Here is a 26903-nt window from a genome sequence, read left to right as displayed (position 1 = left end):
AGAGCTGCCTGGCAGATCATAGGCCTGCAGTAAATGGTGGATGAATTAATAAAATCTGAAAATATTACGAATTATTTGGACAAAAGCTATTAATGTAACTTTCTAAGAGCTACTTCTTAATATTGTACTCTTAATTAATAGGTAAGTGCTTATAAACTATGTAAAGACAACTAATATGATCATTTTTTTCCCTTTAGCCTAAAGATACACCTACACATAGAGACACACACACACACACACACACACACACACACACACACACACACACACAGATGAAGTTCACCATCCAGGGCTGAATAATCTAGAAGACTTCATAGTACACTGTTCCTTCGCTTGGCTTAGAACTTTTGAATACACTGAAATAGTATGTTGAGTTCCCGTGCTATCTTAAAGCCAATTAGTATTTCTCCTGCAATTCTATATATTAGTCCATAATAGTACTTTGTTAGTATTTTCAAAATAGCAATAGGAAAATTGGCAAAAACTGCAGCCAGACAATTCACAGAACTACAAATAGCCGATAAATATATGAACAATGCTGACTGAGGTTAATATTCTTTAGTGGTTAATTTTCAACAACCTAACATGGCTTGGCAGGGAGAGACAGCAGAATCACTTCAAGAAAACCAACACTGGCAAGAGGTTTCTCATAAAAAGCAAGAAACACAGAAATTGGAAAACCTACTCACTGGTGAGGGTATGGAGTTGAAATACCTGTGATGGAACAATAGACAATATGAGGAGCAATCTTGTCTATGTCTTCATATCCCAGGCCCATTGCAGACAGTTTGCCAGGGACGTAGTTCTCCACAAATACATCACAGACAGCTGCAAGCTGGAGGAAGAGGTGAACATGCATCAGACTTCTTAAGAAACTTCCAAACTCTCAACAAATCCCCACATGATAGAATTCTAATTTCAATAAACACAACTGATCCTCACTTCGTAACAGCCCAGAAAAATCACAGGAAAAGTAGGATTGCAAAGTATAATTAGATAAACAGGAAGACTCTCGTCAACTACTTGTGGTATTACTGCCAGTAAAACAATGGTTATTAAACTTTTCAGTTAATACCATGGTATTAAGTGGATTCCACTTACATTAAACGTAAGAAATATGTAGGCTACATGCTCTGTCCAAATATATTCTCAGAAGTTTAGGTAGAAAAAAACAGGTACATAAAATACATGAAAAATATTTTTAACTCCTTTACAAAAAACTAAATACAATGTCTTTACTCCTCTCCATCCTTATTGTAATACTCCTTGTTACAGCATGTACATGTCAGTACTTAATACATGTAAACATGATTCTGAATAGCCTTCATACTTTCTAGATGCTTTCTTTCCAAAAAGTTTTAAATGCATTTAATGAACCTTTTTTTCAACTGAAGTATAGTTGATTTACAATGTTGTGCTAGTTTCAGGTGTACAGCAAAGTGACTCAGTTACATATATTTTTCAGAGTCTTTTCCATTGTAAGTTATTACAAGACACTGAATATAGTTTCCTGTGCTGTACAGTAGGTCCTTGTTGTTTATCTATTGTACATAGAATAGCGTGTATCTGTTAATCCCAAACTCCTAATTTCTCTCTCTCTCCCCCCCGTTTCCCCTTTGGTAACCATAATACAGTCTGTGAGTCTATTTCTGTTTTGTAAATAAACCATTTTTTTAAAACTTCTAAACTGTGTATCAGTGAATAAGTAACTGTCAGAAACAAGTCTCAGATTTTGATTCCCAGATCACTGCTATAGGAACTGGAGGACAGTAAGTCACTGTAAACCTTAATCTTAAAATTCTTTTTAAAATTTCAATTGCAGCTACATATCTTTTAAAGCCTTTTTTAAAGTCGTGACAAAAATTGTACTAGGTCATCCAGAAAAATTCATTACATTAATTCTTAAACATGTCCAAGTGACTAATAACTATTCAATAATTTTTTAATTGCCATGTTGACTTAGATACATTCTCACATATACAGACTAATGTAATAGAAGAAGACTCTGCAGCATCAGGGGTAGGCAAACTTTTTCTATAAAATGTCAAATAGTAAATATTTTAGCCTTTTCAGGCAGCATACATTCCCTGTCACATATTCATCTTTACTTTTCTTTAACAATCTTTAAAAATGTAAAATTCGTTCTTAGTTCATGGACTGTACTAAAACAAATCCAACTGGGCCTGCACAGTTTGCCATCCTTTGCTCTAGATGGAAAAGTCTGAATTTACATAAACTGTAGATGTAAATGTGTAAATAAACTGAGTGAGGCATCACAGGGAAGTAAGCTGTCAACCTCCAGCTCCCGAAACGGAGGCACCAGAAGCCCAAGTAACCACGTGTCAGGAGAGGAACGATAACTACATTAGGTTACAGGAAAGTGAGACAAAGGTTTCAAATATGCACCCCAAATCTCAAGCCATACAGGCATCCTTTCCAAATTTCAGGGGCCAATTAATATTTGAGCTGCTCCTCACACGGCCAACTCTATGCAGTATGCTCCAGGGAGAGCCCTAAAAAAGATGAGTTTATTTATTGTAATAATTCTACCAAGTAATGCTTGGGAAATTCGGAGGAAGAGTGGGTGTTAGTATAAATAAAACACAAAGCCACAGTTCCACTTCAATTTATTCCGTAAATTTTTCTGAGCTTCTATCTACTACCGACAAGTCACTCCTGCAGACACTAAAGAAAACAAACTACATCAAACACATTTTTGTAAGCTTCTATATCAGTCATCTCTACTGCATGTTCAATATGGTGCACAGTATAGTACCTTATGCAAATGACATTTGATAAGTTATTTTTAATTTTAAAAACATGTATGGGTTCCTCAAAAAGTTAAACATACATTTACCATATGACTCAGCGATTCCACTCCTAGGTATATACTCAAAAGAACTGAAAGCAGGGACTTGAACACGTACTTGTATCCAAATGTTCATAGCAGCATTATTCACAATAGCCAAAAGGTGGAAACAACCCAAGTGTCCATTAGCAGACAAATGTGTCCATCCATAAAGCAGAATATTATTCAGCTATAAAAAGGAATGAAGTTCTGATACATGAATGAAGTTCTGATCTACAACATGGATGATGGACCTTGAAAACATTATGCTAAGTAAAATTAATCAGATGCAAAAGTACAAATAGTATGTGATTTTACTTATATGAAATATCTAGAATAGGCAAATTCATAGAGACAAAGTAAATCAGAGGTTATGAGAGGCTGAGGGGAGAGGAAAGTGGAGAATTATTGGTTAATAGAGTTTCTATTTGGGGTGATGAAACATTTAGGAAATAGGTAGCAGGGATAGTTGCACAAAATTATGAATGTAATTAATGTCACTGAATCGTACAGTAAAAATGGTTAAAATGACATTTTTATGTTGTATATTAAACTACAATTTAAAATTTTTAACTATGTAGGGTATTTGCATTGTTCGATTTCTATAGAATAATAAATCACATTTCAATCCACATAAAGTATCCAGAAAGACCACAAACTGTTTCAATAAGATAAGAAAATAAATATGACTAAGTCATGCTAACAAAAAAGTATTCAGAATATATAAAATCAACAAAAAAAGAGTTAAAAACAATATATATGGTATTATCTCATGTTTATCAGAAAAAAAAATGAGTATACAGGGCATAAAGAGATTTGATATGATACCCTAAAATATTCATCTTCTTGCCCATGAACAGGTATTACTTGTTAAACAAGAAAAAAAAATTTTTAAGCTAAAAAGAGCTGTATTCAAAGTACCATGTAGTCTGGCTCTACAATGTTATAAGAAAAATACAGAAAAGCTGAGTTTAAGAGCTAAAGATTTCTACTGATAAAGATGCCCAGTAGTTTATGATTACCCAAGAACTCAATGCATATACATTATATGTATTGATAAAATATTCCTGGAAAAGTGTATAGCACAGAAGTTAATTCTTTTCCCCATTTTATAAATACTTATTTTAAATAAATATATACTAGCATTTTACTAGACACTGATTCTTAGTGAGTCTACCATCCAACACATTCTCTCTTCCTCTCTCTTTCAGGATATTCACCCATTTCAAAGATCATGTATGTTCCCTAAAGTTTTAGCTAAGTCATTCATTAAAATTTTAAATAGTGCAGTGTGGAAATCAGAGCCTACAGAAACTTCCCTGAGTTTTATGGCTCTCCAAACTACCTACGGGCATTATACAAGTCAACTGTTTCAGTGGAGACCAAATATTTACCACATTTTTCTGATATAAGGATCTACTAGGAAATAAAGGGGGGGGGAGACTGGTTCCCAGTTTTACTGGTGAGTACCTCTTCCTCAACTAGGTGCTCACAAATCACCTAATATAATCTATTCTAGAATCTTGCCCACAATGAAAAAAAAAAAAGTATAATTTTGCATGGTAGAGAAGCCACCATTCTTTTTATTTTCTTCTGGGGAAAAAAAATAGCTTCCTTCTAGTCACAGAGTTTAAAAAAAAAAAACTAAAATCAATTTGGAATACAGAATACCTAATTCTGAGTTGTCTTCATTAGATGTAAGTTAAGAACAGACTGGATAAACAAGATCAGAAATAGAGGGGAAGTGATGATAATAAGTTAATCACATTTATGAGTAAAAAAAAAAATCATAAAATAACTTTTACATGTATGTCAAAGAATGTCTTTCCTCACAGGAGATGTATTCTGAAGGATTTAAGGACAAAGTTTCATGATATATTCTACTTACTTTCAAATAGTTTGAAAACACACACACAGGTAGGGATAAATTAGGAGTTTGGGATGAACATATACAAACTACTAAATATAAAATAGATAAACAACAAGGACCTATTGTAATAGCACAGGGAACTATATTCAATATCTTGTAATAACCTATAATGAAAAAGAATCTGAAAAAGAATACGTGTGCGTGTATAACCGAATCACTCTGCTAACCTAACATTGTAAATGAACTATACCTGAATAAAAACAAACAGATGTACCACAGGTATTATTATGTAAATAATATAAATATAGAAAAATGTTAAAGTTGTTATATCTAGGCAGACGGTAAACAGAAGTTCATTATACGGTTCTTTCAACTTTTCTGTATGTTTGAATTTTTCGTAGTAAGATGTTGGAGGAAAATAGAACCTTTGACACTGCTTTACTGGTCACGATTCATACCCACAACATGGATACTGTCACTATCAACTAATTAACAGAGAGGTATCTGAAATATAGATGACATATTAGAAAGTTATCAGATAGTATTGCCATGAAAATACACAGATTTTCTAAGCAGAGTTTTGTTTTTCAACAACTCGTTTTTAGTTAGCCTGGGTGAAAAAGGAGTCATACTTTTTGGAGCTCTCCTGTATCCAGTTGATTGCTCTGTGTAATACTCTGGAACCATTTCTATAAACTAGATCCACTGTATTACCAATCACAGCCACTAAGTTATGAATGCAGAGGTTGTTTTGTTATTTGCCAAAAGAGAGTTCCATTCCACAAAGAATGAAAACGCCAGGCAAAAAATAATTTTTACCCTAGCGAGTAAGATATATAACTTACGAACGGTATAACTAGCTAAAAGCAATGGACATGAATAATGACCCCAAATAATCTATTTAAGTTAATATGAATTGAATTGTCCTTTATTGTTATCAATCAGACATGACAAGAAACCATGTCTATAATGAAACAATTTAAAGTTATTACAGTGTGATGGAGGATATAGGCAGGGTCTACAGAGAGTGAGAATGAAATTTCAGCAAATTCATGTATTTTGGTTGGAATTATACACATAGGCCTAAAATATTCCAATGTACCCTGATGTCTTAGTAGCAAGAGTTATGAATTCCACCTAACACTGCCCCACTGAAAAACTCTCATGAAATTGTAAAGTATCTGTTAAAATCAGAAACCTGTACTATTTGGGGTAAAATAATCAGAATGCTCTGAAATGGAAGCAAAGAAGCAAAGAACTATGAACACTGAAGATGGAACCGAGAAACATAAAATAAAAAGAGAAAGATAAGAATTAAGAGCACTCTCGTAGATTAATGATAATAATAACTACTACTACTAAAAAGATAAAAAGAAGGGCCTGAAAATGAAGACAATGGGAGTTGGGTCCAAGGTGAGGGCAGCCACCACAGAAAAACAGGGCAGGGCAACGATAACGGAGAACAATTTAGAAAAATCAAACTAAGTTTCCAACAGAAAAAGAAAATAAAAACAAGCAAACAAACCTAATTTAGGCTATAGAAAAGACACAGGAAAACAGGGCGGTAAGATCTAGACATTTATCAAGCTTTGAGTTCAAATATATCTAGTGAAATTCTAAATTTGTTGGATTGATCCACCAGAAACCAAAGTGGATGGTCACTGTTTCTGATCTTAACAATCAGAAGACACTATCTTTCACTCAGCCAGATAGATGAGGAAAGTAGCATCAGAGCAATGAAGCTGAAGTTAATACTTTGGTATAAAACTAACTTCAGGATTTCGGTTCTCTAATCAAGTAGATTTACATCCATTACATCAGATTTTAAACTTAAATAAGGATGGCAAACAAGTGTCATGTCATATGATGATCCAACTTCATGTGCATCAGGAACAGTGATAATACCCAATGCTTATTAATGAACGCTGACTGTGGCAGGTCCTCTGCTACAAATTTTCCACATATTAGCTCAATTCTAACAACACTAAGAAGTAGATGCTATAAAGAATCCCCATTTTGGTATTAAGGGAACTAAGGCCTAAAGAAGTTAAGTAACCTGCCTGAAGTCACATGACTAATAAGTAGAGAAGGCAGGATTTGAATCCCAGCAGTGCACGCCTAGGGTATGACCCTAACCATTGTCCTGCCCACTCAAGGAAAGATGCCAAGATCAGGTCTGGACACACCAGCCATCTGAATAAGTATTAGAAAAAGCTTGGGCTCTCCAGTGAGGTAGACCCAGGGTTCAAATTTCAGCTCTTCCCTTTACTAGCTATGCGATCTTTAGAGAATTACTCAAGCCCCTTTGAAACTCATTTCACCTCCTGGGAAAATGGACATTGTAATACTTCATTTACAAGGCAAATTCTGAAGATGTGACAAGACAATATGATCTGATGCAGAGCAGGCATTCAGTGAATAGACGCTAGTACCAAAACTGAACACTGACACTATGGAGAAACATATACACAACATACAAGAAATTACAAAGCAAGTTATACTTACTACATGAGCAAAGTTAAACTCTTACGTGGAATTTACAGCAAAATTACAGATCACCAATGAAATAATGTTTTAAAACACTTTGATGTTCAAATCCATAATTATAACCCAGGTGGTAAGATGCCTTCCACAGAGCATACTGTACCTCTTTGATAACTTTCACCCCTTTTGGATCCTTGATGTTAACAGCTATACTCTAAAAATTAAAAATATATATATTAAAATAGCATCATGGAGTTTTTCTTATTACTGACAGTTCAGTAAGAGCCATTCATATCATAGATCCTCCTCTTAAAGTAAATGTATTTTCCTCATGAAGAAACATTTAAATCATCTTTACTGATTTTATTTGCAATTTGGGTATGTTAGAATGATAGCAATGATTATAGTAAAAATCTTTCAAATAGTCAATACCAGATGTAGGCAATTAGCAATCCCCAAAAGAATAACAAATGTAAAGAATCAAATGATTTCTCTCTTAATAAAACTACTTCCATTAAGAAGCATTATAAATTTTCACAAAATGTTTTAAGTTACTAGAGAAGGAAAATTAGTAAAAGTTCTACTGTTTCTATTTGGTAACTGGCGAATGAATAAAGTAAAATAAAATTTCACCTTATTTGAATTATTTATATCTACAGAAAAGGATAGACACAAACAAGCCACAATGATAGCAAAAGTTTTGTTATTACAAGAGAATTACACAAAGAAAGCAAAAGGGGGGTAATATTCTTACTTTTTTATTTCGGTTAACACTGAGAAAATAAGTACTTTCTGTCCCCACGAAAGGTGGCCCCCAAGTTCGTGTATCATCACCAGTTCCTGAAAATAACAGTATGAGCTATTTAACTTTGCAACATAATGAGACATTTCAAATCAACAGGCTTACTCATGTATACGTTCACAGAATACTAAATAAGATCAGCTCAACTGATGGGCCATGGGAGCTGGTTACAACTGCCTAAACTCTTTACCTGTTCATGATATCATTAAATTCTTCCATACCTTCTTTCACTAAAATCCATCCCTGAAAGTCAAAATCTAGAAGGGACTATCCTACTAGCAGTCTTTAGATTTAATAAACGGTCAATTTGAGGGGGAATAAATTACTCTTCAATTTCGACAAGCAACTCAGTCAGTAATTTCAGTGTTTTGGCATTAAATGTGCAAATAAAATGTTGGGTCTACCAAAGATTTTTGTTACAATTTAAATCAGGAAAATGATAAGCCTCTATGATAAAGTGGCATCTGAGGCTAGGAATAAAACAGTAATAAATAAATAAATCTATTTTTTAAATTCTGTAGCAATAATCATAAAAAGCAAAATAAGTGACTGAATAGCAAATATCAATAATCTGGAAGTACTATTTTCGCATAACATTATAGTTGTTTAGGTCTTGTTTCAAAGGTCTTGTTTCTGACTGGGATATTGTGCTGTACACCAGAGACAGACACACTGTAACTGACAGCACTTCAATTAAAAAAAAAAAGTCTTGATTCGAAGTAAATATTTAAAACCTTCAAAAATAGGCTATTTTATTCTGAATATCTACTTCAAGTTCTGATTAAATACTGATTAGAAACTAATCACTACATAAGTTTACTAGACCCCAAATAACAGAGAATTTGTGAATATGGGTTAAAGTTTAAATTCTAATCTCATTTAAATGATATAATTAATTAGCCCATTAGACTTTACCCACTGAAACTGGTAAAGAAAAATAGACACAGCCTTTTAGAAGACAAAAGAAAACAGAGGCTAAAGAATAGACTCTTTTATTTAAAATTGAAAATAAAAAAGAAAACCTCACAAAAGAAAGAGAGAATTACAGGACAGGAGAGAAAAGAAGCATTAGTTCTAACTGGAGATGAACTGATAACAACACAAAACAATAATTGGTTAAGTATCAAACTGAATGGCCTGCTCAAAACATCAGGGAGATAAAATTACAAGAGCCCACCAAGACAGCCTCCCAGTAATAAACCAGTTAGAGGCTTCATGGGAAATGTGTATGTGAATCTGGATCTTCAAGACCAGACAGAACCTCCCAGAGTCAGGAGAGAGTCCAGTCACTTCCACCTTCTTAAAGGTCCCAATACATTAAATTTTTTTTCTTTTTTAATGAAGAAATGTCAAGACAAGATTAAAATTAGTTTATTTCAAATGTTTACATTCATCTCTCAGGTGGAGATAACATCAGAAATCTAAATAGGAGGTCTACATGGCTTTCCTGCCCTGCCTGTCCCTGGTTTATAATCAGGGTTTAAGAAAGGCAGAAGGCTCAGTGCTGATGGCACATGAAATGACATAAAGGTTAAAGGTCACAAACTGGTAAAACTGGCACTTTGGGAGACATGTTTTCTTTGACCCACAATACAATTTAAAGTTTTTAACTAACAGCCATGATTTCAAAATCTGGAGACGTCATATAAAAAATTGAGACCTCCTTTCGTAAATGATATTTCGATGCATTCGTTCATTCAGCAAATATTTATCGGGTGCCTACTACGTCACAAACACTGCTCTCTGCAGAGCAGACACAGCAGTGAACAAAAGACCACATCCCTGCCCTCATATTCCTGCCTCCTGGGATGGTCCTAGAATAACAGCACCGTTGTTTACTGCCCAGTCCACTTTATTCATTTAGTTTACCTGCCCAACCCTGAAGGCATATAGTTTACACCCACTGACGAACTCTAAAAAAAGGAGAAAAAATACACTTAAGTTTGATATGCTTTTTTATTACTCAAATAAGAATAATCTAAGTCCCAAGTAAGAAAACTAGAACAAAATTTAATTGAAGAACTGAAGAAGTAGACATTAAAAGAGACCAGTTCACCACAGAAATTTGAAAATACTGCCAAGTCACTTTTCCTCACATCCATGTTGAATAACGATCTCAAAAACACAAAATATATCATAGGAATATTAACATGTACTGGTCAGAAGGGTTAAGGGAAAGAGAGCAATTAGTCAGTAAAAGAGCCATGAACATTCGGTAGGAACAAATTTTGATACCAAGCGAACGGCTATGGAAGATAATAAAGGTCTAGACTGAGGAAAGGGTCCCCCCAGTGTGGAAACGAAAAAGTACAGCGGAGAAATAGTTCTAAGCAATTAGGGAATGATGATTTCTAAAATGAGTATAAATGCAGTTATCCCGTCAGTACCCACGAAGGACTGGTTCCAGTACCTGCCAAAGACACCAGAATTCGTGGATGCTCAAGTCCCGTAAGTGGCCCTCCATATCCGCAGGTATGGCACTCCTAGATTCAACCCACCAGAGATGATAAAAATACACAATCAGTGGTGGGTTGGATCCGAGGATGCTGAACCCGTGGAAACAAAGGGCCAACTGTACAAATATTTAACCTAGCGATCAACAGAAATATCCAATCAAGAGAAACAGATTGGATACTCTAAGGATGAAATGAAAGACGCAGTGGTTGAAATTATAAAGTCCTGTGTTGTTGAAACTGGATAGCAATGTGGAAATTAGAAGTTTTGTGGAACCTATTAAAAAAAAAAAAGACGTTCATCTAGAAAGTAAATATTATTCAGCATGAATCCAGCAATGACCAAAAGCAATAAACATCACTGGGTAGATAAATGAAGCATTATCTTTGGAAAGTAGGTTCTTCCACCACCTGGATTCTGACACAGGGTCAGATAAATACAATATAAAATATATAATATTCTCCTTGCTGATCAGAGACTCTTTTGCTAAGTGCTTTGGCCTCCTAAGATTTATTTAGCAGGAAGTTGACTCTTCCAGATCAAGTATTCTACTTTATAGTGTTTAATCACTTATGGTAAGTTAATATATTGATTTAATTGGAAGCTAGTCTCTTATGGGTCTTATAGATACATGCACACTAATCAAGGCTAGAACATCTTCACTGATTTGGGAATTCTGCTTCAGATCCATAAGCATCAGATCTTGAAAAATAAAAAGTAATGCTAATTTTTGAAACCTTCCAAAACAAGCTGTTTATGGGATGATGTAGAGGAAGTAGAGAACTCTGCCCTTTGAGTGCTTGTTGGAGAGAAAGGGCACATAACATGACACTTTTCTAAGCAACTTTATCGATAACATGAATCAAACACCAAAGTACCAAGTAGGCACCAAATAAAAGTGAGAATTGTGTAGCCAGAATAGGTTTACTTGGTGGACAAAGGGGAAATAAAGAAAGGGAAAGTTGTCGGATGAAAAACATAAAAGCAAAGAATTGATCTTAGCTTAGGTTTTTCCCTCGAAATATTTAAAATTATGAAATGGGAAACTGTGTTTTATTAAAACTAGAAAAGAATGTCTTAGGTTGGGGTTTTGGGGTTCCTTTTGGAAGGACTCCTTCCCTTCTCTCCTTCTTCTATGTCCTATTTCTTCCCTTTTACCTTCCACTTGCCCTCGCCTTCCCTTCACCCTGCAGTGAGGGACCGTGGCCAGGCCTACTCTAACCTCGGTCTCAACAGGAAGGCCTGTGTGGGCTAAGGAAGGCCAGGATCAGAGCTGAGTGCCTGGATATTCCTTACTAGCTGTGTGACCTTGGGCAAATCCCTTGATCTCTCTGTGTCTCGGTCTTCTTATTTATAATCTAGGAATAACATTAGCCTGCAGGTTGTTGTAGAGACTAAATAAACTAATACAGGCGAAGTGTTTAGAACTGTGCCTAACACTGTGTTGTCAGCATCATCATTATTACATGTCGTGTGTCAGTTTCTACCAGAGGCTTTCAGGTGCATGCGAAAGACCTGGCTTAAGCCTTAGCACTTGGCACATATAAAGAACAGAAAGAGCTCTAATGTTAGTTTAAGTTCAGAGGAAACTAAATAATGGAGAAGAGAAAAATAACCATTTCAATTCTCTCCTCATCCCACATACAGGTACATGGATATTTAAAGAACTAGTAAAAATATTTTTTAGCTTGTTTCTGTGTTTTAAAGGAAGCCATAGTTTTACCTGGTCTTTCCACTTTTATAACTTCTGCTCCAAGATCTCCTAAATTCATAGTAGCGTAAGGTCCCGCCAGGACTCTACAATGTTAACAATGATAAATAAATTCATTACCATCTACAAGGTTTTTTCTTAATAGGCCATCAACACTGAGAAGCTCACATAATGCTAGCAAGAATTAAAATTGTTAAAACTGTTCCAAAAGGTCACTTGGCCATATGTATCAGGAGCTTTAAAAAGTATATTCTCTTTGATGCAGTAACTTTACTTCTAGAATTTTAGCCAAGGGAAGAAATTGAAAGATTTCCTAAGGCAAAGATTTATGTACAAAGAAGCCTAGTTTATAATAAAGAAACATTGGGGGATGAGTAAGTAATGATGTGACAACTATATAATAAAATATCATTGTATATTTTTTGTTGAATTTTGAATTACATGGCAAAATATTCAAAATATATTATGTTTAAAATATGGATAAAACTGCTATTTCAATATGGCTCCAATTTTTGTTTTTAAAAATTATATATAAATATGCAGATTGGAAAGAAATGTATAAATATTATACTAATTGTCTGTTAGAATGATGAAATTATAGGAAATTTTCTTGTTTTTTCTTTCCAATTTAAACAATAAGCATAAAAGCACCCTCTTATAATCCAAAAAATAATTTCTTTTTTTAGAGAAGGGGAAAACTCAATCAACAAAACACAGATAAACAATACAAACCTTGTTAGATCCAGAATTTTTACACCCTCCAATGGCTTCATATTGTCAGTACCTGGCAAAACAGAGAAAATGCTTGAAGAGAATTTATTACTAATTTTCAGAAGGAATAATGCAGAATTCTTCATATTCTAAGTAATTTCTATTCCTATCAAATAAATTTTCCTTCACATTTCTGCTTAATATATAATACAGAAATCTTGACCCAATCCAATTAAACCAATCTATAAAAACTGAAGCCTCTAATACTAGATTATTCCCAATTAATAAAGTCCAAGGCTACATGTAAGATAGTTTGTCTAAAGAAAAATAAAAGGTGACAGGGGAGAGGGGTGTATAGGCTGATCACAGAGGATTTTTAGGAAACTGAAAATACTCTGTATGATATTATAATGATGGATACACATCATTACACATTTGTCCAAATCCACAGAATGTACAACACCAAGAGCGAATCCTAATGTAAACTATAGACTTTGGGTAATAATGATGTATGAACGCAGCTTTCATCAACTGTAAAAAATGTACCCTCTGGTGCAGGATGTTGATAACAGAGGAGGCTGTGTATGTGTGAGTATGTGGAGTATATGGGAAATCTCTGTACCTTCTCAATTTTGCTGTGAACCTAAAACTGATTAATAAATAAATAAATAAATAAATAGTGAACTAAACAACAAAAAAGTACTAACAACAAAAAAGTAACAACAAAGACCTCTGAGTATTTGTTCTACATTTAAAATAGAGAAAATAATGAATTAAAAGGTTTATTAAATGATTTACAATCATATGTGCACTTCCTTTTTCTCTTCATTCATCAGCTATAGAAGTAAACTAAATAGGTCTGTAATTATATCAACAATTCACTAAAAATATGTAACATCAACATTAAATCAGAATCAAATTCTAGTCCAATGGCTTATAAAATTTGGATCACAATGACCAAGATCAAGCTGACCTTAATGGGGGAAAATGATGAACTACTGGTTCAGTACATTTTTTTAAATAGACTTTATCTTTTAAACCATTTTTAGATTCACAGCAGAATTGAGCAGAAAGTACAGAAAATTGCCATGTTCCCCCTTACCCCCACACACGCATCACCTCCCCTACTTTTAACATCCGCCACCAGAGTGTTACATTTGTTGCAACTGATGAACCTAAACTGACATATTACTATCACTCAAAGTCCATAGTTTACACTAGGGTTCACTTGTGATGTATATTTTATGGGTTTGGACAAATATATAATGACAGGTATCCATCATACAGAATCGTTTCACTGCCCTGAAACTCCTCACTGCTCCATCTATTCATCCTTCCCTCCCCTCCAACTGCTCATTGCAGAACTTTTTTTTAATTTTCTGCTGTACTTTAAATGTTTTTAATTAACTCTATTAAATAACATACATATAATAAACTATACCATTAATGAGTTTTGACAGATAAATACACGTGTGAATTCACCCCCACAATAAAAACAAAACAGCACTTTCCATTACCTGAAAGTTTCCTCCTGTCCTTTGCAAACTTCTCCCTCCATCCCCAATCTCAGGCAACCATTGATCTGCTTTGTCACTATATTTTAGTTCACATTTTCTAGAATTTTATATAAATTGACATTATACGGTATGTACCATTTTGTGTCTGGCTTCTTTCATTTAGTGTAATGATATTGAGACTTATCCATATTGTTGCATTTTTATGAGCACTATCCTACCCTATGGATATGCCACATTTTTCCATTCATTCAGCTGTTGATAGACACTGGGTTGGTTCATTTTAGGTTACAGTGAATCAAGCTGCTATGAACATTCGTGTACAAGTCTTCATGTGGACATGTTTTCATTTCTCTTGAGTAAATACGTACTGGAATGGCTGGGAAATACAGTAAGCTTAAGTTTAACTTTCTAAGAAACTGCCAAACAGATTTCCAAAGTGGTCGTACTACAGGGCATGCAAGTTCTAGAAACTCCACATTCTCGCAACACTAGGCATGGGTAATCTTTTTAATGTTAGCCATTCTAATGGGTATGTGATACTTCTCTGTGGTTTTAATTTGCACTTCCCTGATGACTAATGCTGTTGGAAATCTTTTCATGTAATAGTAAGCCATTCATATATCTTCTTGTGAATTGCCCCCACTGTTTTTAATACTGAAGCAAAACATTCAAAACAATGCAAAAATCTACCAACAGATGAAATTTTAAATAAGCACCAGCACATATCCATACAACAGAACACCACGCCAATGTTAAGAAAAATGAGGCCGACTTACATAACCTGACATGTAAAGTTTTCTAAGATACATTCCTAAATTAAAAAAATAAAATCAAGTTGTAGAATAGAATGTATAATATGACCCTATGTTTGTAAACATACGTAATAACATTAATAATATATGTTGGCATTTGTGGGAGCATTTAGAAAATTTTATCAGTGGTTAAATCTTGGAGTAAAAATTTATGGAGAACTTTCACTGGCTAAGTTACGTATTCCTGAATTTTGCTTAATTGTGATTATGAGTATAATCAGCAAAAAAAAAAAAAAAAAAAAAAGACAAAAAGCAAAAAGTGAAAACATAAAGAATAAACAAAATGAGAGAGAAGACAAGATATTTCAGAGGAAAACAAAACAAAAAGATCTCAAATATAAGAATATATTCTGACATCACTAGGAATGAATGAGTAATTCTTCACATTAATAAGACTCCAAAAGTACTGGTCTTCTGTACTCATCTCTTTTGGGGCCTCTGTTTTATTTCAAACGATGCAGGAAATATATTTAGGGGTCTCTTCATCACGTGAATCTCATTTCATCATACATGTATAAAGAGAAGTCTACATTTCACTACCAACGCCTTCTCACATTTAATAATTTAGTAAAATTTTGTTTAATGATGCAAAAACTTTTTCAATGAATTCATTTAACATCAGGCAATAGAATTTTACTTTCATTATCTGAGAAGACACACAAAAAGGACTTCTAGAGCACATTTAAGTCAAAATCAATTAATGAGTTTTAAACAGTTAAGAGCACAAACTCTGGAGACTGACTAGATTTAATTCCCTGCTTCACTACTTACTACCCTAGTGACCTTGATCAAGGTAACTTCACTTCTCTGAGCTTCAGTCTCCTAGTTTGAAATACCTATAACACAGAGTTTGCAAGGATTAAATGAAAAGTTATATGTAAAGTGCTTAGTACACTTCTTAGCATATAATAAATGCTTACTAAAAGTTGACAATTTTTATCATCATCACCATATATGTATTATACAGTCACAATACCTATTGAAAGTAGGTAACTTACTCCAGATTTGAAAACAAAATAAAAAAATCACAATTATTTTAAGGAACAGAAAAAAATATATATGATTCTCAATACTCTATACTTTAAAAAGGTATCTACAGCCATATTTTGCCTATTTGTGAAAGACCAGAATGGCTGATTACAGGGGGGAAACAGTTGAAAAGGGCATCTATTATAACATAATTTGTTGAGATATACTGAACAGCTTGTATATCGCTCTATCTTATTTGGCCTCTAGGATGGAAAGCTATTATGATGATTCAGCTGAGTGACCATGGAAAGAAGTATAATTATAATGAAGCTGCCATTAAATCTATGTTTGCCAGAGCTGATTCCAGGACTCCCCTGGCATTTGGATCTCAGGTTTCCATGATAAAAAATAATTCAAGCAGCACCACAATGGATGTAACTGACAGATGCACACATAAGTGGCTCGTCTGTGTGACTGCAATCATGGCATCTCTCCCCTACAGTACTAGCCAATCATTGAGACAATTTTTTTAAAAAGTCACATCATAAAACAAACTGACCAGATATCACTATCAAATACAACATATGATATACAATGAAAGGATTTCTTAATTTGATATTTTACTGAGAATTTAACTACCAGAACGTAGGAGTGAGAAAGTAGATGGACATCTCTTCAGAGCTGAGGAAAACCAAGAAGCCCTGAAGACTTGTGCACTTGTCAGCCTGTTTCCAAATTTGGTCCAAGACGAGGTCAATGATCTCCTTGCCAATGGTGTAGTGACCGCGGGCATAGTTATTGGCAGCATCTTCTTTGCCTGTGATGAGCTGCTCAGGGTGGAAAAGCTGGCGGTAGGTGCCAGTGCAAACTTCATCAATGGCTCTGGGTTCCAGGTCTACAAACACTACCCTGGGCACATGCTTGCCAGCACCTGTCTGAAGATGCTGAAGGAGTCGTCTCCTCCCGCAATGGTCTTGTCACTTGGCATCTGGCCATCAGGCTGGATGCCGTGTTCCAGGCAGTAGAGCTCCCAGCAGGCATTGCCAGTCTGGACACCAGCCTGGCCAGCGCGGATGGAGATGCACTCACACACAGTTGCTGTTTTGTGGCTGCTGAGCAGATGGCGGAAAGGAGGAGGAGAGGTTGCTGCTTCTTACAGCGTGACTCTTAGGTGGTCGATGTCTGCACTCGCTCTTTTTTTGTATCTTCTTGTTGTTGGCCCATATTCCTACAGGCACGTTTATCTGCTTCTTATTGATTTGTATGGCTTCTTTGTGCAGTAAGAATATTAACCTTTTATGATGCACATTTAGTAAAAGTAATTTTTCCTTATCTGCTGTTTGGTTTTTCGGATTGTTTTGGAATTTCACTTTCAAAAAAAAAAATCATTTCTTTTACTTTCTGCCTTTGATATTGTTTCAGGGTTCCTTAACACTACCCACACTTACAGTGATTTACTAAAAAGATCCACAGGCTTCAGCACATAGTTGGATTCATGACTAAAGGTTTATTACAGCAAAATGATATATGGCAGAATCAGTGAGCAAAAAAGACAGAGTCTGGAAAAATCCACGCACAGGCTTCTTAAGTCCTCATCCTCCCATTGTTGGTTCTTTCTCCAGCAACAAAAAAGTTCAGTAACGTGTAATGTTTCTGTTCAGGAAAGTCTATTACAGACGCAGAATCCAAGGTTTTTATTGAAGGCTATTCACAGAGGCATTCTCTGCTTAGCATGCACCAAAATTCTGGTCTCCCAAAAGAAAAGCAGGTGCTCCCATAGATCACATTGATTGCACAAACCATTTAGGCACCCTTATTAATTAGGAGGCAGTTTGAGTGCCAAGTTCCCAAATGCCAAACAAGGGCCAAACTTGTAAGGCGGTCCTCCTGAAGATAGCACCCTGAGGCCTGCTATGTTAACTCTTTTCAGCACAGGTATCATTTTTTTCCAACCCCACATTATATAAATACTCCTGTATAGTTGGTTTTCCCCGTTAAAATTTTATATTTTTCTATTTAAAAATTTAAAGTATCTGAGGTTTATTTTTCTATAGAAACATTAAGTAGTTGCTTCTTAGAAAAGAGATTAACATTTTTCTTGCTTTTTATTTTCCTAAACATTTCAGGTTTTCTAGAAAAGGATGTATTGTTTTTATAGTTGGAAAAATACAAAGATACAAATTCTAGTGACATTAACATTTTATTTACTCATTTTAAAACAAAAATTTGTGTCTGGAAAAGAATAATCAGACTTCCAGTTTTCTTCATGTCGAAGTATTCTGTCAGCAATTTTATTATTTTCAGTGAAAACTTTTATAAGTGTGAGTTAATGCATTAACACTTGGATTACACATGGGTGAAGAATATTAGTCTGACAGAAATAAATATATATAAAACATTTCACCTGTGCTTGACTACTGTGGGCAATGGATATATGCTTAGATTTAAAAAGATAATCAGTAACAGCAGTTTGGCTCTCAGAGACAAAAACAAGTCGCTTCTACTACCTGCTTTATCAATGACAACACTGCGTAAGTGATAATTAAGTGACCCACAGTGCCCAACCAATGAATGAGCTAATCACACCCTAAGGATGCATTTATTTTTTTACTATTGACAGTCTTTAACATAGAACAGTTAACAATAGGATCTCTAAATGGAAAATTGAGCTGTGACATGAAAAGTTTCAGGAAATATTAAGGTAAATCTTATGCTCGAAGTATACATACATAGGTCCTCCGTATCTGTGGGTTTCCCAACTGCATATTCAACCAATAGGGGATCAAAAATATTTGGGGAAAAAAAAATTCCAGAAAATTCCAAAAGGCAAAACTTGAATATGCCACACCTCCTGTAATCATTCGCATAGCAGTTACATTGTATTTACAACTATTTACATATCATTTACATTGTATTAGGAATTATGTGATATAAAGATGATTCAAAGTATACACAGGATGTGTGCTATATGCAAATACTACACCATTTCATGTGGTAAGTTACCTGAGCCATCTTCAGATTTTGGTATCCAAGGGGTGTCCTGAAACCAATCCCTACAGACACTGAGGGATGACTACACAAACATCTCCATGCACAGAAGCTATGAAATACTTTCGCCTGTCCTAAGAAGTGCTTTACACCAAAAATATATGCTTTTCAGACATATATTCATTTTTCACCTGAAAGTAAACCCGAGGTTTCTGAGGCAGAGATCAGAGTTATTATTACCCACATCAAGAAATGCACCATTTTCCCCACACCTAATATGCCACAGGTGTCATAATGAGAGTGAGTGGATTAGCCTGCACATACAGGGACTCAACCACAGGAAAGGTCCCCAAAATTACAAATCTGGGAGTTTGTATGGGATAGCTGCCCAGCAGCCTCCCTCCCCTGAGAAGAGCAGAGAAAGCTAATCACCCTAATGTAGGCAAATTCTTCCTGGGAAGAAAAGGAGATGGTCCCTGAGTTCTTATCCTTTGGAATGTAAATAAATGTCTCCAGGGGAAAAGATAAACTTCACTGGGTTCACAATCTCAGTCTTGGGAATGTCTCCAGGGTTGAGTTTTATACCCCTTTGAAACATAAACAGATTTTCTGGGAGTTGTCTAACAATCAATTCAGTCATCTTTTAACTTCCAAGGCCTTCCCTTTAACCCAGGTTCTAGCTTCCTTGGCTTCAAAAGCCCTGACCATGCAGAAACATGAAAACATTCACTTCCTGGTAATAAGTAATAAAACAAACCAAAGTATTTACATTTGCAGCATTCATTAATACCTGACACCCACCCAAAATACTCCCTTTCAAGCTCTTTCTACAGAGCTCTAAGAATTCCTTAAAGGTGCCCAGAAGCGTCTTATAAGGGAGGCAGTTAAAGTAGGGGTACAAAGTGGGCATCTCTGGGGACCCCAATTCCTGCTTCAAACACAATCCCATCTGCTCTCATAAAGGTTCTGTGGGAAAAAAAAATTTTTTTTTCTATCTACTGAAAATAGAAACACCAAAAAAACTTAGGTAACCCAAATAAAGATCTTCAGTGTTAACAGAAACAGACAAGGCCTCATTTACGTTTATACTTAAATTTCCTTGGCTTGGTACTCTTACTTGCATTAATGTAAAACTTGTAAAACATAAACCACCACAAAGTTAACCAGTTATTTCCGGGGCTTCCCATACAGCTCATGGGTACTCAGAAAGTTCCCTGATGTTCTGACTGATGTCCTCTGTACACTTGAAAACAGCACCCAGCCACTACAACGCCTGTGTTACTTCCCACAGGACTCAGACTTAGTTCATGGGGCAGCCACCAGGCTCACCTGTCCATCATACTCGTTCACTTTTCTACTTCCACGTAACCCAACGTAAAACTTTCTCCCCTTCCCTTCATTTCTCTTCCCCTCAATTTACCACCATATAAATTAATTCAATACAAATATGTGCCTGAGACCTCAGACCCACCAGTTCAGGCAGCCAGACTGCAATTCCCAGGTTCACACCTGGGAAGAGTCTAGCTATATTTTCAGAAGTTCAGTATTAAGGTTGTATCTCCGAATCCTTAAATCTAAAACACTGTGCTGCACAGTACCACCATCAGAATTGTATGTGCTTACTTATGCTTATTTACATGTCATTGCATTTTTCAAAGGACAGACTGACTGTCAATTCATATCTCTTTACCCAGGAAAAAAAGACAACTGCCTGGGATTCAAGAAGCCTGAGTTTTGGTCCCTCCTCCATTTGCTATGTGAATTTAAGCAAGTCACTTCACTTCTCTTGGACAATTTCTCACCTGTAAAAAGGCAAACTGCCTATTCTCAGAAGTGATCAAGGTGGAATTTTCATATAATTATTAAGAATGTCGCTCCCTCAATCCTCATATATACCTGAAAATATGATAAAGAGCACACTGTCATGTATAATCTACCTGTCAAAAGTTTTCCATTGTATTTCTTTTCCTCCCCGCATTTCTAATGCAAGTTCATGTGCACAGAAGATAGTAAGACATTTCTTTTGGGAAGAGCATTCCAGAAGTGTAAGCCAAGTAAAAAGACAACTCAGTACTTCACTCAATTCTGCAAATCATTTGCCAGTTACTAAAAAAATAACAAAAAGTTAATAAATGTAATTTTGGCTCCTGCCACCCTCATTTTTATGCTCCCTCCCCCAAAATGAAGATTGGTTGATAATACAAAAAGTGGTATTACAGGTGAGAATCACTGACCAATATAATGTGACCCACTCATTTATTCAGTAAATACTTGGGGGCCAAATTATGAGGCATTAAGCTAAGCGACCAAAGACAAGGTCCAGAAAGGTGATTTTTTTTGGCCAGAAGTATATAATAAAGTGGATAATCTGGGATTCTCAGACTTAATTGCATCACAAAGCCTTGATGGCATTATGCTGCCTTGATGGATTCTACAACTTGTGTGTAAAGGAGAAACGTGGTGAACAAAATTCCTTCAGAATAAACCACAAAAAACTCTGTATCTCCATTCATCAAGGATAAAAGCTGAGAAAACAGCACATTCTTTAGCTAGCCATGTCACAGAACATGTCACGGAGACAAGACGAGTGGCAGCTGCAAGAATGTGAATAGGCTGAAAAGCACAGCTCCGGGCTACCCACTGGACTATGATTAAATGGGTCCTAAAATTCTTTAAGATTCTGTTTCCTACAAGCTCACTTCGAGACTCATTGTGGACTATCATTCCCAAATTCTGAGGAAATAAAAAAAGTTCTATAAAGCTGCAGTCAATGTAAACTCTATCTTCTAAACAAAATTCTGGGAGAGGTGTCCGGTACAAAGGTGTGTTTTATTATACATGAGGAGTCATTCTTGAATTATCACACTTTTCACCTAAAAGCCTGTGAAAGAATCATTATTTTAAGAGCTCTGGCCAAATGTTGCTCTTTTTGAAAATTAGGATCCCGACTTCCTAACCACTTCCCTTGCCGGCGTCCAGTTAACAGGAATGAGGAAGGGAGCAAGGTCCGGCGTTTGTGAGCACAGCCTCAACCCCAAGTTACGTAAAGACGCAGCCTGAAACCCTTTCCGAGATGCGGCGGGATGCACGTTTTTTAAGTTATTTAACTTGGGAGACGAGGCCAGTGGAGCGAGAGAGCGAGGCGAGGCGACCGCCCAGGAGGACGGCGGGGGGCTGGACCCGCAGCGACGCGCTCTCGGCCCGAGGCCCGGACGGGTGACCAGGGGGCGAGCGCGGAGCGAGGACGCGGGGAGACGCGAAAGGCCAAAGGGCGGGCTGATACCACAGAGGGGCAGCAGATACTTCTGGAAAGCGCGGGCGCTCTCCTCAGAATGCCGCCCGAGTGGGGAGGCCGAGGCTGGGCTACCTTTCGCCGCCCGGACCGAATCTCGGAGGGTACCTGACTGCGGGCGGCCGGTCCACAACCCCCTCCCGCCGCCCCGGCGGGAGACAAGGCCGGTTCTCCGCAGAGCCGCGACCCTCGCCAGCGTCGCCAGCATCGCGCGCCCCTCAGACGTCCTCGGTCCCTGCTTGAGTGAAGAAGGCAGCGCACTACGGGCCTCAGCCACTGAGGGCGCTCGCGGACACCTCGGCCCCGCCCCCAGCCAGGTGGGCGGGCCCGGGCCGGCCGGGACGAGCTGTATTGGCTCCCTACTTCCGCCCGGCAGGCGTCTAGTCGGTCAGTCGGTCCCAGCCGAAGACTGCGAGACTCCAAAGGCCATTTCTGGGGCTTGGTATTCGGCCTTTTTTTAATCCTTTTTCTTCCTCCTTCTTTCACGTAAATCAGCTTAATCTGTACCCAATTCGATAACCCACTTATCCCGCTGCTCCAGCGGAACCTTTGTGACGCCGGAACCAATGTGCTCTGTAGTGCTGGCGGCCGGAGGACTGTTTTGATGAAGGACCACCAAGGATATGAGAAGAGTTGGTCGGGACAGTTCCGGCGGGAGAACGCGCCGGAGAGGTTGTCGTCTTCGTCTCTTGAGATGCACCGACAGAATTTTCGACCCCCGACTCCTCCTTACCCCGGCCCGGGAGTAGGAGGTTGGGGTAGCGGGAGCAGCTTCCGAGGAACCCCGAGCGGAGGCGGACCACGGCCACCATCGCCGCGGGACGGGTACGGGAGTCCACATCACACGCCGCCATACGGGCCCCGGTCTAGGCCCTACGGGAGCAGCCACTCTCCGCGACACGGCGGCAGCTTCCCCGGGGGCCGGTTCGGGTCCCCATCCCCTGGCGGCTACCCTGGCAACTACTCCAGGTCCCCCGCGGGGTCCCAGCAGCAATTCGGCTACTCCCCAGGGCAGCAGCAGACCCACCCCCAGGTAATAATAGTCAGCGTTTGCCGAGCTCTTACTGTATGGCAGGCATGGTACTAATAATCCCTTTACGTGGATTATTCTGAATCCTCTATGAGGTGAGATGCTACTGTTAGTCCCGTTTTTGCAGATGAATAAACTGAGGCCCAGAGAAGTTGAGTAACTTTCTTTAGAATACTCTAAAAAGTGGCAGGGTCGTACTTTGTTTCCAGAATCCTCTTGCTTTTAACCAGTACACTGCCACTCATGCAAATTTCCCGAATCTCCTCTCCTTCGTCAGGGACCTGGCTATTTCGTCTCAGTAAATGATTCTTGAGTCTCCTGGTCTCCAAAGGGAAAAGAAAGAATCTCCAGCATAGAGCTCATCTCTAGGGTTATAGGCTAGTGCCATCTTCCTACTGCTGACACCTTTTTTTTTTTTTTTCTTTTTCTTTTTCTTTTTCTTTACTTTCATTTTGGCGGGAGGGAGGGAGGAGGGATGGGGTGGGTTGTTTTCCAACTACACTGGCTTCTGCTCCTAGTCTCTCAAGGGAAAATCGGTGATAGGAAATTCCTCTTGGTGAGAGTGAATACAGGAGACGGTAGAGTATTTCTGATGGGTCTAGGATTTCTGTGGTTTACAACTTAAATGTGCTTAGCAGTTGTCCAGCTTTCCTTATGCTAAATCAAGCCCACCCCTTTGAGGCAGGAGCTGATGAGATGGGAAGGTTCTAACAATTTTGAAGCTGTAGGGTAAAAAAAAATTTTTTTACTTTGCCTCCAGAAAAAAATAGGGAAATATTGAAGGATAACTATAATACAATTAATTGATTATTTCATCACCAATTTATAGTTCTGCAGAGTTATTACATTAGAAGCCCTAAAGTATTTGAGGTGACAGTGGGTATAGAATTATTAATAAATCAGTATATCAAATGGGTTCAAATGCTTTTAAAAACACTAGCCCAAAGGAAGCGTGGACTTTGCTGTTGAACTTATTTGGGTTCAAGACACAACTTTTAGTTAGCAATGTGTTCCCCACTAGCCTCTAAAGAAAAAGTACTACTTAACTAAATGTCTTTTTAACTGATGATTTTTTTTCTAAAGGGTTCTCCAAGGACATCTACACCATTTGGATCAGGGCGTGGTAGAGAAAAGAGAATGTCTAATGAGTTGGAAAGTTATTTCAAGCCTTCAATGCTTGAAGACCCTTGGGCTGGCCTAGAACCAGTATCTGTAGTGGATATAAGCCAACAATACAGCAATACTCAAACATTCACAGGCAAAAAAGGAAGATACTTTTGTTAACATTTCTGAAATTCAACTGGAAGCTTCATGTGTCAGGAACATCTTGGACAAAACTTTTGCTTGTAATTAAGTTGAACCCTAACATGGTGACTTTGGATAATTAGTTGTGTCTTTCATCATATCAAGTATTTTTGGTATTAGAGAAGACATTTGGTAGGATAATTTGCAATATTTAGCTCTCTGGAAGTGCCTACCACATTTTAGAAGATTGACAGTTTCCAAATACTTAACAGTCTTGGTTATATAATGGACATTTGTCTTTTAATGTTTTTCCAGTATTTTAAAATAAAACATTCTGTTTTTCTAGCTATATTGTGATTTTGTCATATGCTAACGAAGAATTACTAAAGTAATGCTTTGTAATCACTTAGAATTCATAAGTATATATTTTACATACTACTTTTGAAGTGAAATAGACTATCCTTTGTGCTGTAGACAGTTCTACATTTGTTAGAGAGGGGGTAAAGGAAGAGAATAAAGGAGATTCCTATTCATATTATAACCATTGTTCTGCGTGCATACTTTATGTAATGCTTTTGTAAAAATGCATTTAAAACTTGATTGAAAGTTACAGGAACCCACTTCAGCTTAAATTAAAAAGTACTTATACCCTTTATACTCATTTAACTGGAAAGGGCAAAGGTAGACCTATTTCCTTCATAACTAGGTCAAAATATTCTGCCTCTGAATTTCTCTACTCCACATCTCAGTACTGTGAAGTCATTTTCTCTTGAGGCCCAGGAAGATGGCTATCAGGAGTCTCAAATGACTTCCATTGTGAAGAGAACATTTCCTAACTCTGTCAATCCCAGTGAAGACAGATTGGCCATGCTTAGATCATATTTCAGTAGTCCTGATCCGATAACTATGATCAAGCCAGTGAGGCCTCATTAGCTTGAACATGGACCCACCCCTAAAATGAGGCAGGGTCCATGATCTTCAGCCCCACTAGGCCTACCTGGATTAAAGAAAGGTTTTCCAAAGGAAGGAATGCTAAGTATCTATACATACAGTAATGGGGAGAAAAATATAAAGAAGTGGTTTTTTTTCCCCCTACTATTTAAACAAAATCAAGTCTTACATAACGAGCAGGCTGTTTGAGATATTTTGGGGTCACAATATATGATGGAAGTATAGCTGGTTAAAGTTTTGTTTGAACATTCCCAGAAAGAAACCTGTAAAAGTGAAACGGTCACACCACCTATTTGAGCCATAACTAGTTTTATTTGTATGTTAGATCTTTCACAGAGACAAAAAAGAAAATGAGAAGGGAAGAATTTTAGATTTTATAAGAGCTCCATGAGACCCAGGACTACTACCAGTTACTAGCTAGGTGAGTTATTTTAACTTCTCTGTGCCTCAATTTTATCATATGTAAAATGAAGTTAATAGTACCCATGTCATAGAGGTGTCGTGTTTGAGGATTAAATGGATTTACCTGTGTGAAAACTTAGGCCAGAGCCTGGCACATAGTAAGCACTCAATAAATGGTAGCTATTACTTTCTCACCCCTGTATCCTCAGCTCTTAAAATGATGCCTGAAAATAGTAGGTGCTTAATAAATATTTGGTGAATGAATGTAGACATTCTGATTATAACTACTATATTGTTCCGCCTTTATCTTCTATATATAAAGGTATCAGTTTTCCCCCCAATGTTTTGAAGAGAATGTCCCTATTTTCTAACATCTTGTCTTTCTAGATGATTAGAGGTCATAATGTATGATGAAAATTAGAGCAAGTAGAATACATTTGTATACCTTTTATTGAGCTTCATAGGTAAGAAATAGTATCTTTAGGAAATGGCATTTGGAAACATTTTTTAAGCTATTAGAGATCACTGGATTATTGGCAAAGATAAAAGGAAATCAAGAAGGATTTTATGCAAACATATTCATATTTGGAAGATATTCAAATTATAACTTCTAATGGTTTGTATGCATTTTATTTTACTACTTTTTGAGTGTAATGTTAAACGAGTAAATGTAAAATTTCTTTCTGCCGAGTTACCAACATCTCCTTCCAGAAGTCTGACCTTTTCAGATTTTCATAAGAGAAACATTTTTTGTCCTCAGGAAAGGTACATTTCTGTATTGCTCTGGTTGGTAGTGTATATAGTTATCAAAGTTCTT

The 26903-nt window shown here is 36.9% G+C and overlaps 2 protein-coding genes across 7 annotated transcripts in view; one reads left to right on the top strand and one right to left on the bottom strand.

Moving 5' to 3' along the window:
• SUGCT (succinyl-CoA:glutarate-CoA transferase) overlaps positions 1 to 22726 on the bottom strand; it is a 553331-nt gene extending 530605 nt beyond the window's left edge. For 2 of the 6 annotated variants that reach the window (XR_010381748.1, XM_064487719.1), the window contains exons 1-6: positions 22567 to 22725; positions 12902 to 12953; positions 12182 to 12255; positions 7957 to 8042; positions 7366 to 7416; positions 715 to 835 (exon numbers count right to left, since the gene is read on the bottom strand). Coding sequence is in view for 5 of the 6 variants with exons in the window: in XM_064487719.1 (XP_064343789.1) it covers positions 715 to 835; positions 7366 to 7416; positions 7957 to 8042; positions 12182 to 12255; positions 12902 to 12953; positions 22567 to 22666 (484 nt within the window). In the remaining variant the exon portion in view is untranslated. Of the gene's footprint in view, positions 1 to 714; positions 836 to 7365; positions 7417 to 7956; positions 8043 to 12181; positions 12256 to 12901; positions 12954 to 22566 lie in introns of all 6 variants that reach the window. The other 4 variants (XM_031454642.2, XM_064487720.1, XM_064487718.1 and 1 more) reach the window with 2 other exon arrangements.
• Positions 22727 to 22753: 27 nt separating this feature from the next.
• Positions 22754 to 26354, top strand: MPLKIP (M-phase specific PLK1 interacting protein). Its single transcript, XM_010979066.3, has 2 exons — positions 22754 to 23491; positions 24572 to 26354. Exons 1-2 carry the CDS (start codon positions 23063 to 23065, stop codon positions 24770 to 24772), a joined length of 630 nt encoding a protein of 209 aa, XP_010977368.2. The 5' UTR covers positions 22754 to 23062; the 3' UTR covers positions 24773 to 26354.
• Positions 26355 to 26903: the final 549 nt, after the last annotated feature.

Source organism: Camelus dromedarius, chromosome 7 (genome assembly GCF_036321535.1).
Source record: "Camelus dromedarius isolate mCamDro1 chromosome 7, mCamDro1.pat, whole genome shotgun sequence".
Lineage (NCBI taxonomy): Eukaryota > Metazoa > Chordata > Mammalia > Artiodactyla > Camelidae > Camelus > Camelus dromedarius.
Note: the sequence above shows the minus strand (reverse complement) of the source record. Positions and strands in the feature narration are given on the sequence as shown.